Source organism: Pseudonaja textilis, chromosome 8 (assembly GCF_049901715.1).
Source record: "Pseudonaja textilis isolate UNSWEBS1 chromosome 8, rPseTex1.2, whole genome shotgun sequence".
Lineage (NCBI taxonomy): Eukaryota > Metazoa > Chordata > Lepidosauria > Squamata > Elapidae > Pseudonaja > Pseudonaja textilis.
The window spans coordinates 29,657,611-29,673,854 of NC_141997.1; the positions used below are offsets into that span (position 1 = coordinate 29,657,611).

General features: G+C 35.1%; 1 protein-coding gene across 3 annotated transcripts in view; it reads left to right on the forward strand.

Moving 5' to 3' along the window:
• Nucleotides 1–16,244, forward strand: part of PCCA (propionyl-CoA carboxylase subunit alpha) — a 228,113-nt gene that overhangs the window by 108,532 nt on the left and 103,337 nt on the right. For all 3 annotated transcript variants that reach the window (XM_087937924.1, XM_087937925.1, XM_026708397.2), the window contains one exon: nt 7,466–7,576. In XM_087937924.1, coding sequence (XP_087794050.1) covers nt 7,466–7,576 — 111 coding nt within the window. The remainder of the gene's footprint in view (nt 1–7,465; nt 7,577–16,244) is intronic.

Below are 16,244 nucleotides of genomic sequence, written 5' to 3' on the forward strand. Positions count from 1 at the left end.
CCTACAGAAAAAAACAATCTGTTTCTTTGTTTTTACAAAATCACATGAGCCCATGATAACTATTGCCAGATGTCACACCATTGGAACAGTATTACTATCCATACGCTGGGGGGATAGATCTGATTGCTGCAGCAATTGTTTCTAGTTCCATTCCTGACCTTGACTTATATATGCTAAAGGGTCTGAAATCCTGACTGAAAAATTTCCAATGATCTATATCAGGGGTGTCAAATCGAGTTCCGTGGACCAGATCCAGCCCCGGGGTGCTTAGACATGGCCCCCGGGGCTACTCTGGAAACAATGGACTTGGCCACAGTGCCTCTGCCAGCAAAAATGGAACTTGGGAGGGCCACACGCAGCCCCCTGAGCTCTGTTTTTGATGGTAGAGCACTGAAGGAGGCCATCACAGCTAAAAATGGAGTCCAAGGGGGCTGCACGTGGCCTCTGAGCTCCATTTTTGCTGGCCGAGTGCAAATCCTCCCAGCAATGCCTAAGCCACCATAGGTGCCCCTGACATGAGTGACATTGAGCTGGCCACGTCCACCTGGACGTGCCCCCCACCCCCCTGCGGTCAAACATAACCCTGATGCAGCCCTCAATGAAATCGAGTTTGACACCCCTGTGTTAGGGAGTTAGATTTGGTGAGCATGAGGTGGTGGGCCTTTTCTGGCAGGGAGTTAGATTTATGGAACATTCTCAAAGGAGGGTCAAGTCCATCCCTACTTACTTTTCAGAAGTCCCTCAAGGCTTCTTGATTTTAGTACTGGGGTTTTATATTTGTAAGATGTTTTGAGTCTCTGAGAGTGATAGGGTAGCCAAATAAATTTTCTTAATAATAAATGGATAAATAAAAGAGACCTGGCTTTGCAATATATCTTTGTTGTACACTGTGAGTGGAAATGTATGCTTCAAAGGTGCTTTTTCAAGAGGCAACTAGACTTTCTGGTTTTTCTTTGAAGTCATTTCGCTTCTCATCCAAGAAGCCGCCTTCAGCTATGACTTTGATGACTGAGAATCTCCATAGACATGTACTTTTTTTGCTTGTTTTGGCATATAATTTATATTTTCCCTATAACAAATTATTTGAACAGATCAATATATTTGATTAAATGTTTTAGCTGCAGATAACTGTATGTCACTTGCCTCCCTGTTCATCCCAACAAAATGTTCTGTCCAGACTTTATGCAATAAAATAAAAGAACTTTTAATTGGGAAGTATGTGCATATCTAAAGCACTATTTGCTTTGTAATCTGTCACTTTTCCATTCCTTTTTCAAGCACATTATGAAAGAGATTCAAAATATTTCTGCCTTTTTCCTTCCTGTGTTCTCCAAATGTGTTGGGAATCTCCTGCTAGGCCAGAGTTGGCTTGTGACATTTGCTTAAAGTGATTTAGTGGTATAATTGATCACAGTTCCATCCTACCACAACTTGTCTTATTAATGCCATATGCATCTACAAGCAGATTACAAAGATGAACAGAGTTAAAAAGTCGCTGAAGTTATTAAGTCAAATCTTCTGCTCAGTGGCAAACATGCTTTTCTTCAAATACTGTATTGCAGTTGAGATGGATAATTAGAATGGAAAAGTGTGTATTTATGTGAAAAACTGAGAAAATGTGAAAAAAATGAAGTGAAATAATAGATACCTGTCTAGATACAATTCAATAACAGCCTGGTTTAAGAATTTAGCATACTACAATATTTATGTACGTTAGTATATTATTAGCAATAGCAATTGCACATAATACACATTTATTCCAAGGTACTGAAGACAATGTAGATGTTTCTTCATTTTTATTTTTCCTCTCTCTAGGACTATGAAATTGAAAAACAAGTAGCATAAATAAGCATAACATGTTGTTGAAATTATGATGATTTGAGTTGTAATAATGGAAATACTATATGTATGTATGTATGTATGTATGTATGTATGTATGTTTTATTGTTGTAGCAATAGATCATAACAAGGTGGCATAGCATGTAACAGGACAATTAGTTCCCTGTGTAAATATTGCCCATTGGCCACCGGCTGGTACAAGATCACACCATGAATGAAATGCAGCACCCTCCAGCCTGCCAAGCCAGGGACTGTTACCAAAACAACTTGTTTGAATGTGATTGGACTAAGGGAGACATCCATGAGGAAGGTTGGGTAAAAGAGAAGTGTTAACCAGCTTTATGCGTGAAAAATCAGATTCAGCTTTGCTATGCTGTAACCACTTGGCTTTAGTAAAGTATTCTTTCACTAGGAATGGAGTCAAGAGTCTTCCTTTTCTGTCTGACCAAGCTGGGATGGCTGACACATGCAGTGTTTGAAAGAACTGTATTTTTATATTGTTTGGAATAAATATTTTCTTCGTATTTTTCATAATAGTTTTCAGGAAATGTTATGTAATAGATCTTAATTGTCTGCCTTTTCCCTTTAGTGCTATTTAAATAAAATTAAATATTTATTAAACATGCATTTCTAAGATAATCTTGCAAAGTAGCAGTCCTCAATTATCATTATACTATTTAAGTTGCTCTGAAAACTGAATGCTTTTACAACTAAAATCTACATGAATGAAGTTCTTTCGATTTCACTTAACTCAATTAAAATTCTCAGCAAGTTAAATATGTTGAATTGTTTATCTATGGCAAGACATAGGACACCAATTAAGTTTACATGGAAAAATGCAAATTTGTGTTTTGCGAACGTCAAGTTGACAGAAGCTTAATAATATAAAAAGGACTAATCAACGCAGAATATGTTTAGTGTCAGTAAATATTTATATTGAAGAATGTTTCTCATGAATGATGAGGTGCCACAGGCAGTTTATTCTGAATTTTACTAATTAAATTCTATGACTCGGATCACTATGCTCTTGCAATTTCTGTATCTTTTTGTACAAATATACATAAGCCATTATGTAGACTAAGGTGATAAATGACATATGGGATGCCCATTCAAGTTTTTTTACTCCAATATTTAAAGCTGATAATAAATTGCAAATTTTAATGTATTAAATTTTTATAAATTTTATGAATTATAATTGCAATTATTATTAAAATTAATTCATTAAAATTGCAATTGATGTGTACCAATTCTGTCTTAAAGAGTAAAATATAAGAGTTCTTTAGCTGAAGACAAGCAGTGTATACTTTTGACTTTTTGCTTTTCATTTTTATTTTACTGTATGGCACAAAGCCTAAAGTGAGGGGGCATTTTTCAGGAGAAATGTTGCTTACTAATGCAATTATCAATTTAAACTGTGGGATTTCAAAAGAACTGGAAAAAGGAGGAACAGCTAGAGATACTACTGGCCTGCCTTTCTTTGATTTATGATGTGCTACAGGGTTACTTGGCTTTCTTCTATTTAATATGAAATAACTGGGGGAAAATTATGCAGAACTTTGGAGTTTGCTATTGTTAGGCAGTTGATATGTCACTGGAATTGTGCCTGGAAGTAGCTGTGGAATGAATATGAGCAAAGAAAGCAAATTGTAGTGCCAAAATACCCTTGGTCACTATGTTGCCTGATCTAAAAATGGATTAAAATGTCCTGTGTGTTTTTTAAAATGTCTTTTTTAGAATTAAGAAATATATATTTCAAAAGAGAGAGAAATTTAATTCTAAAAGTGCAATGAAAGATGTACTTTGTTAAGCTAATTCTAACCATGTTTTCACTTTGGAGCAAAATCAAAACTAGTAATACTTTCCTTTTTTTTTTTTGCATCAATGTGTGTTTGTCTGTGTTCGTGTCTGTCAATATAGTTTTGTGATTTTAGTCTCAATTACTTGGATTATTAAGTTTATTTTTTTTTAAAAGTACAGGAGGAAATATCATTGAGGGATGAATGTATGAGTTCAATGTGCATATAGGCTGGCCTTTGCTTGATCCTTTGAGAATGTAGGGATAATGTCTGGCTGATGTTTTTCAAACAGCAGGTAACCAAGGGTGAACTCCAATAGGGGGTCCATGTTTCTGTAGTCTTATAGTTATTCACACAGATGGGGGACATCTTGTGAACTCTCACTGGGGTCAAGTTAAACTGCAAATCATGTGCTGAAATTTCTGAAGTCTTGAGTATGAAAACTCTCTGGTTGAGAACCAAAGTTCTAACTTTGCTTAGTTGGTTAAGCATCCAAATTTACGCAAAAGAAAAACATATGCTCAGAGAATTTATATTATGGAAGCATTTTTATAATATAGGTAGTGACCATTCAAAGTTACAATGGCAATGAAAAAAGTGACATGACCATTTTTCACATTTATGACCTTTACACCCTCCACATGATCATGTGATCATATTTCAGTTGCTTGACAACTGGTTCATACTTATAACTATTGCTGTGTCCCAAGGTAATCTGATCACCTTTTGCGACCTTCTGACAAAGTCAAGGGGGATGCCAAATTCACTTTAACAAATGGGTTAGCAACTACAGGGATTCACTTAATGACTGTGGCAAGAAAGGTCGTAAAATGGGGCAAAACTCACTTAACATATGTCTCAATAACATAAATTTTGGGCTCATTTGTGGCCATAAATCAAGGACTACCTGTATTGCTGTTGTAAGTCATCTTGTATTGCTGTTGTAAGTCACCATTAAGTATACCAGTAATTGCCCTAAAATTCCAAAAAGCACTAACATTAGCACATTTCAGTGTTGTCTCAACAGACGTTCTTGAGGACAAATATACAATATTTCCTCAGAAACTTAAGATTGTGCTGTTGTGGAGAAGGATCCCTTGAATCCATAGTTCAGCAGTCCCCAAGTTTTTCCCTCATCAGGGACCATTTTCTGGAAATGACAGTTTTTCCCCACAGACCAGATGGGGATGAGGGGTGGTGGTTTTACGTGCAACCTAGTTCCCATGCATGCACAGCTGCAGCTTCATTTGCTGCCAGGGCCCGGGTCCTAAGAAGTTGGGTACCCCTGCCATAGTTCACGCCCTGTTATGTTTTGCCTTCTATTTTATAATGCTCTACTTGGCAAAATTTGTGGACTATTCTGATTTATTTTATGTGAAATTACTTTTTATGAGACCAATTCTATTTTGCATTCTTGAACGTGGATACATTTTCTTATAATCTTTTTAAAAATAGAAATTCCCTGATTACTTCAATGACTTTCTTATGTTCTTATGTTACACTGTTTTAATTTATTTGTTTAAACCGTTTAATTATTTTATTAAATCAGTGTATCGATTAGTGACTCTAATAAAAAGTACTACATACTTCCACCTGGAGGCCAGCCAGGAGACAACAGGTTGATTGGAATTCTAAAGATTATAAACTGGGCCAGGGTGATATTCCCTCAAGCAGGTTCTTGATAAGTATTAAGAGAGTTAGAGAAAAATATATATCTATTCACATTTTATGTGCATACCGGAAACTCCAAAAGTAGTAGCGGATATGCCTCTGGAGCTGACCAGTAGTTGTAAAACACTTCTTCTTGCTGTGGGCTGTAGATTTACTCTGAAGTTCAAGGTTTGGCATACTTTATCAGTGGCATATCTTATCAGAGACTTGGTCATAACTTCAAATAGCGGATACTGTGCCAGAGGTATTTTTATAGTTCTGATTGGGGAATATCTCATCACATCTCCAATAAACAATAGTGTGTAATTTGAGTGGGAACTCAAATAAGTGACCATCTGATAAAAATAAGATATTACTTCCAGCAGACAACACCTGAATATAATCTGATAACATCTGATCAATAAGAGGCCCTTTGCTAGAAGTCCTTTTATGGGAAACAAACATCATAGGAAACACTGCTTCTAATGTGTACCCATTGCTTCTCAGCCTTCAGCAGGGGTTCATGTGTTCTGTTTAGTTTTTAAAAGCACAAACATAGATGAGAGGCTCACAGAAAAGAATGTTAATCATACAATCTGTAAAGTTTGCTGAGTGAGTTTTTACAGGCATGTGTAGAAGAATTTGCACACATAGCTCAGCTGGTGAAGAAACCTTTCCCACAGTTATTTATTACATTTACAAAAAGGAAAAAGGATCCACACCTATATCTCCCCAACAGTCTTCCATAGTACAGACAGCAATAGCACTTAGAGTTATATACCGCTTCACAGTGCTTTACAGCCCTCTCTAAGTGGTTTACAGAGTCAGCATATTGCTCCCAACAGTCTGGGTCCCCATTTTAATGACCTCAGAAGGACGGAAGGCTGAGTCAACCTTGAGCCAGTGCGATTTGAATTACCGAACTGCTGGCAATTGGCAGTCAGCAGAATTAGTCTGTAATACTTGATTCTAACTACGGTGCCACCACATCCTACTATGTTGAGAATGGAATAATTTATTCCAGTTTATTCCAAATAAATTGAAATGGGAATTATGAAATGGAAATTTGGAGTGCCAATTTTGGTTTTTCTTCTTTTGTGCAAGAAGAAAATGAACTAATAATACACTTTATTATGGGCTGTAAGAATAAGGAACACTAGTTTACCTTATTGGAATTATCTGTAGTAATTATGATTAGGTAGATTAGCGCTTATTCCCAGGTAAGCATATTTAAGACTTTAAACAGGATTAGAAGTCCTAAATTTACTTGCCTGGGAATAAGAAGCTAGTTTCCTATTCCCCCCTCCCCCCATCTTCTTATGTGTGAATTACCTCTTCAATAAACCTTTATTTATGGAGACTGACTGTCCACTTCTGATTCTCCAGAGTCCTCAATTAGATGATAATCCTTCACGGATAGAGAAGGTATCCATTGCAGGCACTCACATTTTTCATATTGAACCCCTTTTTAAAAAAAATGTGAAGTAACATCTTGCCTGCCTCCATTTCAGCTTTGAATTTTCAGTATTTGCAACTCTGTTGCCTGTTTGCACTATGGAACTTGTATTTCCATCCAAATCTTGACACCTGGATTTTTTTTTTTAATGTAGATCTTCTGTTACAAAGGATGATAAAGATTATTAGTGCATGAAGTAAATCCATGTACAGGGCTATTTTTCCACAAAAAATGGAATATCCATTTTTATATTAATATTTCTGTTGAAAAAATGTGAAGCTAATTGCTTTGCCCAAATATTTGGATTATTCCTGGTTGATTTCTGTGTTTCACAATTTGGCGGGGGTGGGTGGGGGGTGGGGGGTTGCTTTCAAGTTAGATTTGACTCCTGACAATTGCCTGAAGAAGTTCCTGAAGATTTCTTGTCAAGGTTTTTCAGAAGCGGTTTGCCATAGTCTCCTACTTAGAAGTGAGAGTGACTGGCCCAAGATCTCCCAATTTTGATGTACCAAACTCAGTTTCCTGGTTTCTAGCCTGATGTCTTATCCACTACACTAAATTTGTTCTATTAAATAGTAAAAATTATTGACATTAAAATTTATTTATTCAGGGATTTCTCATCTAGTGCTTTTTTGGGGAGGATGCTTTGACTTGTCAATTCAAATATCATTAAGCATATGTTCTCTGGCTGCTAATCTAATGAGAATCAATGTTTTATTTTCAGGTGTTACTCATAATATAGCATTGCTACGTGAAGTAATAAAGCATCCACGCTTTATCCAGGGAGACATCAGCACGAAGTTTCTTCCTGAGGTGTATACCGAAGGCTTCAAAGGTGAAGGAAAACATTCTCTTAGAAATAAATATGTGAAACAGCTTTCCTTCCTTCCTTCCTTCCTTCCTTCCTTCCTTCCTTCCTTCCTTCCTTCCTTCCTTCCTCCTTCCTCCCTTCCTCCCTCCCTCCCTCCCCTCCCTCCCTCTCCTTCCTTCCTTCTTTCAACTCAAAAGAATTTCTAATTTTATAAATTTTTCTTTCCTAAATTCTAATTTTTGAGTTTTAATCTGGTTAAATTAGTTTTGTTAACATTCAAGGAGATTCAAATAGATATTAAGGGTCTAATTACTTGACAATAAAGTAAAACACATTTGAGAAAGGCCTGATTTTTGCATAACAAAGCCTGGGTGTTTTTTTAGTCAGTAAGGAAGTACCAAGAGGCAGGAAGAAAATTCTCATTTTATTTTACTCATTTTACCAAACAATTTAAGTGTCACACTACTGCTTGAAATGGACTCATGCTATGTTCTATGAGTTCAAAAACTTGATTCTGAGAAATAAAATTTGCATCATTGAATTTCCAAATAATACAGGCTTTTATGTCTAGTGAGCATTTAGTGTGATTCCATTTAATTCTTCCATTAACTATGGCAATAAAGGAATATGAAAAATCATACAGTACTTGCATTCAGTTTTGAGCATGTGAGATCCAGTTTCCCATTTACACAAACGGAGTTGTCAATTTAAGAAATAATTTTATAATCCTTTGCTTTTTTTAACAAGTTAAGAACTTTGAAGACAACTATTCCTTTTATCCTTGAAATACAATTCCTGCTAATGGTAGTTAAGCTGATAAGCTTGGATAATACAAAATGCACATGTGTTAGGGGGAGAAATAAGATTTTTGCAATTCAAGGTTCAATGAAATAAATGTTTTTTAACAATGTATTTTAATTCTATGAAATATCTTGACAGCTTTCCTATTAACCTCTGCTGGCAATTTTTAATTAAATTTTTTACTTGGAGTGAAATACTTGACACATATTCAGGCTAATTTTCCAGTAAACATGTTCCTTTTTATCAGTACAAAACACTTACATAGAGAAAGGGAGAGAATAGAATTATGTACTTGTTAACCATCTAAGAATGATAGACAGTTTTTTCTAGCTATAGAATTTCTTACCTATAAGCAATAAAATTCCATGTACTTGTGGCAAATGAAGATGTTATCTTTCTTCTTTTCTTTTCTGAAATGTCCAACTAGTCCAAAATATTACACTAGTATTGATAAGGAGAATTTTTTTTGTAAGCCAGCTTATTTTGGAATAAATATGCGGAAAAGGCCTTTATCCAGCAGTGGATAAACTATGGCTAAAATGATGATGATGATGATCAGTATATTTACTGATATTTCAAAATATGCTGGCTTAAAAAATTATCTTCACTGATCAAGGCTGTTGAGTTCAGCTTTGTTAAATCAGGCTTTTCTCCATCCTCAATACTCGAAATCTTAAGGCAAAACAAACCCAAAGGTAGAGGACATAGGCATGCAGACTTTTGAGTTCTGCTTCCAGATTCCATCAAATATACTGTCACCCCTGCCAGTTATCATAGCCATTTAGAGATAGTGATTTATTGGAAAGCCTTCTCAGTTGCACAATGTCCTGCGCGTCCATCGGCCATCCTGGTTGAAAGGGTCTGCTCCTGTAATTCTGGAGAGGTGGAAAACTCTGGGCATATCCTTCCTTGCTGTTGTTTTTATAGAGACATTCAAACAAAATTTATCTTCCTGATTAATAGGTATCCTGTCCGTTCAGACACCGTTTATCTTCAATGGCTGTTTAAAGATGGATGGATTGTAGTCACAGCACAGGTAGCTAGATTCTGCACAGCAGCATTAAAAGTTTGTCGGAACCTGATGAATAATCCATTGTAGTTATTTTACACAATTAATGTACCAAGTCTTTTGGTATTATCACGTTGTTGCATTTTAGTGTCTAACGATAATGACTGTAGGCCTTCACAATTTAAGGATTAATATTATATTATAGCGTAGGCTGTGTTGTTTATGTGCAACTGACAGACAAGATGCTAAATTGGGGTTTTAACATAGATTTTATTTATTATTTGTTATTTTATTTTATAATTTTTAACCAGATACCCATTGAGTATTTTTACTTGTACTGGTCTTTGACTGTAATAAACATTTGACATGACATGACAGCTTCTAAGGAAACAAAAATTACACATATAAGATTCATTATATGTATACTTCGTAAACTAGAAATTGGACTCAACAGTGCCATAACATTGAATGAAAACATTTTGCCATTTTTTATTCAGTATTGCTTAGTATCATATGTAATAAATAGTACATAAAATGGCTTACAACTAAATTTACATCAGCTGAAGTTTTTTATAGGAGTCTTCTGTGGTGCTGATCACAAAAACTTGTTGCATTTAGGATATTTAATAAGTTTCAAAACAGGATTGATTAAACAATCAGTTATCTTCACTGGCAAAAGCATAAGTGGATTAAAAATGTATTCTTTTTAGGGAATCAGAGAACCAGGTAAAAATTCAAGTTTTTTAAAAAAATCTCATTCTTGAAATAATAGTAAACAGAATATAAGAATATTCATAATTCCAACATTTTCCAATATTCTCTTTTTAATCTATTTGCAGCAATGTATTAATTAATTTATTTAAATTAATCCATATAGAGACATAGCTCAACTTTAATTTGATTTAAATATATTTTATGATAGGCTAACAATGTAACTTTGAAAATCATATGCTATTTTCATTAATATTGTCAAAGAAACATTACTAGATTTTATATTAGTCCATGCAGATTCAGAAGTAATAATTACAAAGGATCAGAAAAAACTACAACATAAAATCACGATTCTCTTCCACTCATGATTTAAAAAAAGAATAATGGCAACCAATATTTTTCATTACTGCTTGGCATAATAACAGAAGTTAAAATGCTTGTTTTGCCAAAAAGGCTGCTTTTGTTTTAATCTCTTTATTTCAGTTGCTTATTTTTTGTATAGGGAAACATTTTTTCTTCACTTCTCTATAATTATAAAAAAAACCTCTAATCAAATGAATTATACAACACAAACATGAAGGATGCCAAATTTGAAAATTATTTTGAATTTTTTCAATTAGTTCATTTTATTAGAAACTGAAATTTTCAGTAGGCACATAGTTAACCACTCAACAACCAAGGACTTCCTGTAATTTTTAAAAAAAATCACTTAGATTTATTTTTTCATGTTTTCTTTTAAAAAATCTTTTAATAGAAAAATCTATTTCTCAACTGCTATCTTTTTCAACTTTTTTTGAGTTGTAGAATAAATAGAAAATAGTCCAAAACAAAGCATTTGAACCATTTAGGCTACTTGCATGTGAGGAAACACACAAGAATTCTGTTTCCTTATTGTTGTATGGGATAAATATTGATTAACAAATTAATATTAACATGTTGAAGATAAAAATCAAACTCCTGAAATCCTTTGAAATTTTTCATAATTGTTATATAAGTGGCACAATGGCTCAGTGGTTAAAGACGCTGAGCTTATCAGCTGGAAAACTGACACCTCACGTTTGAGAATCAAGTATTGCTCAATGAATTGAACTCCCCATTACTTGCTCCAACTCATGCCTACTTAGCAGTTCAAAAAAACCACAAATGCAAGTAGATAAATAGCTACCACTTCGGTGAAAGGTACCAGCATTCCGTGCTCCTCGCCATATAGTCATGCTAGTCACATGACCATGGAAAATATCTTCAGACAACGCTGTCACCATTGGCTAAGAAACAGAGTTGATCACTGCACCCTAGAGTCCAATATGACACGGCAGGAGAAACCTTTACCTTTATCTTACCTTGCTCTGCTATATGACTAATAGATGTTCTGATTCTTAGAATTGCCCTGGTTTGTAATAAGCATTGTCAGAATGTGTCAAAACTAATCATAATTTTAAAAATTTCAACAAAATATTTAACATTACTTGAAAGCTACCAAGAAGGTAGATAAACTATTTGTATCAGAGCTGATAGGCAACTCTCTACAGGGAAGCGAAGGGGGAAGTAAATGAGTCTTCTCATCATCCTAATGATGCAACTGTGGTATTGCATCAGATGCCATGAATTATTACATAATCATCTCATTTGCCCAAATACATTGTGACACAGGTGCCATTGTTTTGACATTACAATGGCCAGCCATTGACACCTAGGTTGGGATATTACTATTATAGGAAATGAAGATCTGAATGGGACTAGTATGATCAAATGGTAGCATAAAAGCAACATCATATTCCCTTGTCATTCTTAGTATCTACGGATAGTGAGATGGGCAGCATATAAATTTAATAAAATAAAATAATAAAATAAATCCTCTATAATGAATATGGATATAGGTTACTGGGATTAATTTATAAAACTCTCATGTATTAGTTGAGCAATACCTTTTGAAAAATGACTTTTCACAGAGATTATGCTGCACAACAGAGTCTTGGATTTTATTTATGACTTGGAACATATATGCACATCAGGTCAAAGCCCATGAGTAACAAAGCATGTATCCATAATCAAGATAACTTTTTGTATGTTCCTCCTCCCCCTCCCTCCCTCCTCACCATTAACCCATACAGAGAAAAACAGGAAGCCCATTTAATCATAGATCAAAAGGATGGACTGGTAGTATTAAAATAAATAAAAATTACGTTCAAGAAAATTTTGGCTTAAAAGAAAGTAATTAAAAAATTATTAAGACTAAGATTGTAAAAATATAAGAAATGAATAGATGCCACTAAATAAAAGCAGTAAAAACCAGCTGCAAAGAATTTAAACACCTGACAAACCAGCAAGAATACAAGACGAATAGAAAAAAAAAGTTTTATATAGAATAGTGGGAATAAACCATATCCAGCTGACCAGGCTTGACAGATTAGTTACCACATGCCTTATTTTATATACACCTGCATAGAACTTAATTGTGGCACATTGTTTCAGGATTAATATCAGAAATATCACTCTGAGTCAGGAAATAAAAATAGAAACACATACTGCTAAAAGCAAATTCAATAAACAAACAAAGAAATAAATGAAATGAAACCAGCAGAATAGAGCCCTTGGCCTCTCTGGTTAATTACTCTTACTGTTAGGAAGTTATCCCCACTCTTTTTCCTCTCTACTTATAAATTTATTAGTTCATGATCTCTACTTTGGAAGGAAAAGACATTTGTATTGGCTTTATTTCTATGTGATAGTCTTTCATATGACCACCCATACCCTAACCCAAACCTCTCAGTTACCTGTCCTCAATTTAAACATACTCAGTTCCTTTATTTGAGTGCCCATTTTTGAACCTGTTTTAATTTCTTTGAATTCTTCTTGAACCTAATCCTAACTTTTTAAATTGTGGTGCTCATTTCTGCTTTTAATTTCCCCATCTCCTCTTTTAGTTCATTGATATCAGCTCTCATCTCGTTATGGTTTTTCATCATTGTTTCTTGCAGCTTCGTCATCGATTCCTGTAAAGTCAGCAAAATTGATTTGAAGTTGGCATTAGAGATGTTAGCTTGTTTCTCCACTGGTAATCTTTCTTCTATAGTTTTTTGTGCCATGGGCGAAGCTGTTGCCGACATAGTTATTAACGTCGGGGTGACCTTTCTTCCAGTTTTCCGAGCTGTAGTAGTTGTGGAAGTCATTTCTTTTAAGATTTGTTTCTGTTGTTGTAGTATATTAATTATATTACCCCAAATTAACATTCAGTGATAGAATTTCTGTATTAGGATTGACCAGTATCTAATTACTTAATCTATCTATCTGCTGGATAGCTGTGCTCTTAACTGGTTACTGGAGTATAAGTACTTATATATAAAAATATTATCACTGTATTATTTTAAATCCAAATTCTAAATCACATATATAATTTTGTAAGGTCTATGCTCAGCCTCTATACATAACTTCATGTAATAATATATATATATAAATATTATATCCAAATCCAACTATACTTAAATATTATAAATAAATATGTGTATTTATCTAACCTTATTTTAAATATTCTTAAACACAAACAGTATTACATTCGTTCTGAAGTGGATTAATTGTGATCACACAATAAGTTATAATCTTAATACATAAAATCCTATACTTATTAATTAAATAATACTTAATGTTCTTTCTATTTTCCCTATATATCTAATCAAAGTATAACTATACTATTATTAATAAATCAATTAAATCAATTAATTCAATTATTTAACAATCAGTTACAACAATCAGCTTTCCTTTCCCCAGTATGCATATTTATAATCATTATAAAGAGAGAGTAAAGAAGGAGAGATAGTTCATCATAGCACCAGATAATGAGGGAAAAAGAAGAAAAAAAAATTGAGCAAATGTATACAGAAAAAAGGGGAAAAGGGAATTTTGAAGTAAGTTTTTAGCTTTCCGTCTCTAAGTTTGAGAGCTTTCACTCCAAACGCACAGGAAGTGGGGAGGTAAAAAATGCTGAGTAGTGACTGCAATTACATGGTATCTCTACACATTTGGAAGCTTCCATTTTTACTTTTTGTCTTAGCGTTCCTAAGTTTAGTTTTCCTGATTTTCTTCAGATGGAACCATCTCCTCAATTAGATCAGTTTGCTCCCTAAAGGGCTGTTAAGTGGTTTATATCAGTTATATTGTTACGATGGCTTCAGGGATTCTAAATATCGCCTGTGGCACCATACTGTCTCTGTTCCATCAGCTCTGATCTTCTTCCCGTCTCCGCTTTAATGAAGTCTTTCAGAATAAAAATCAAATGAGATAGTCCAAATCCTCCACAACTTCCAGGCACCTTCCAGCGGCTAGTCTCCCAACCTTGTAAACTTCCCTTTTTACTCGTTATTGTCCTCTCTCTCTCTTCTGTCTGCCAAGCCCTTTCACTTTCACTTGCCTCACATCCGCTTTTTGGCCGCTTTCTTTTAGGGCACCAGACAGACACTTGTAACAGCCTTATAAAAGTCTATGGCATTCCAATCCTCCTCTCCACCACTAATTTTCTCTGCCACACTCTTCCCCAATGATCTCACAAACTGTCACTCACTCGCTTCTTTACATCAGTGGCAGTCCGGACTTCGGAGCCGCCATTGATAGGAGGCTGTTTCTTGCTCGTTGGGCTCTGGAGGGCTCCTCTTCGCTGCAGGGGGGTTGCCTTCCCCACACTGCAACCCGAGTCTCCCCCACACCAGCATGAATCTCTCCGGGACTCGTGCACCCTCAAAGGATCATGCCAACTGCAAAAAGAGATTAACTGAAACCACAGATGGGCTTCTGCACCTCTGTTCTTCCTTGCCTTGCCACCGGAAGTAGAGGACAAAGTTTATTACAGCAGGCCTTGGAGAAAAATGAAGCAACAATAAAAGAGGTAGAGAAAAGGACTGAACGAACCGAAAGGAAATTAGAAAGGGTAGATGAAGAATTAAAGAATGTGAGTAAAGAAATGGAGGACTCACTGGTCTACCTAGAGATGGACAAAGGCTGCTACATACTTGAGATTCCAAAATGTAGTGGAATCCAAAGAAGAAGACCTGGAACAACTAATGGTGGGAATACTGGCTGGACTATTGGAAAAGGATAAAGATGACATCTTAAAGGAGTTTGATGAAGTTTACAGGATTAGCACTAATTATGCAAATGCCACAAATGCCCAAGAGAAGTCCATATACGATTTGCGAGAAGGAGTGTCCAGGATATCATATATAAGATGTCAAGAGATGAAACAATCACGTATAAAGGTAAAGAAGTCTTGATTCTCAAACAAATACCAAGAAGAGTAAGAGAACAAAGATGAGATTATAAATTCTTAGCAGCTTACCTAAATCAGAAAAGAATCGTATTTAAATGGCTAATCCCAGAGGGGATGTTAGTTTCTTGGGACAAGAGGAAAATCAAAATAGACTCTATGGAAAAGGCCCAGGAATTTTATGAATGGTTGGTAGGCCCGGAAGACCACAGCAGTAAGGATGAACTGGAAACAAACTCCCAGGAAGATCAAGGCTATCATAAGAACAGAGATGGAACTTTAGGAAATCAAGGAAATACTCATCTACATCAGGAGAGAGAACAAAATAGGACACATCTTCAGGCACAAGGAGAGACCAGAGCCATTACAAGACAAAGAGCAAAACAGAATTAATTAAACAGAAGAAGAAAAGGAACTACTATCAATTAATATAAATGGTTTAAACTCGACGATAAAAAGGAAAAGGATAATAGCTAAACTAATCAAACAAAATGCTGATATAATATGCCTACAAGAAACTCATATAAAGAAAACAGATGAAAAATACCTAGAATGTCCGAAATTAGGGAAGCTATTTACCGCACCAGCAGACATGGGCAAAAAGAAAGGGATTGCAGTATATGTTAAAGAGGATTTGAAAGCAGATTTAATACGGTCGGATTCTGAGGGAAGAACTCTGGGTTTGCAGATCTGGATTAATGCCATCCCAATTCTTTTAGTGGTAATCTATGCCCTGAACGGAGATCAAAAAGAGTTTTTTAAGCATCTTTATGGAAAAATAGTAGGATTGGAAAAAAGAAATATTTGTATCATAGGAGACTTTAATTCTATTACTGATTATCAAAAAGACCACAGTAATGGGGGGAAGAACAAAGGGGGAAAAAGAGAGCTTCCCAAGATAAGTATGGAAATGACGA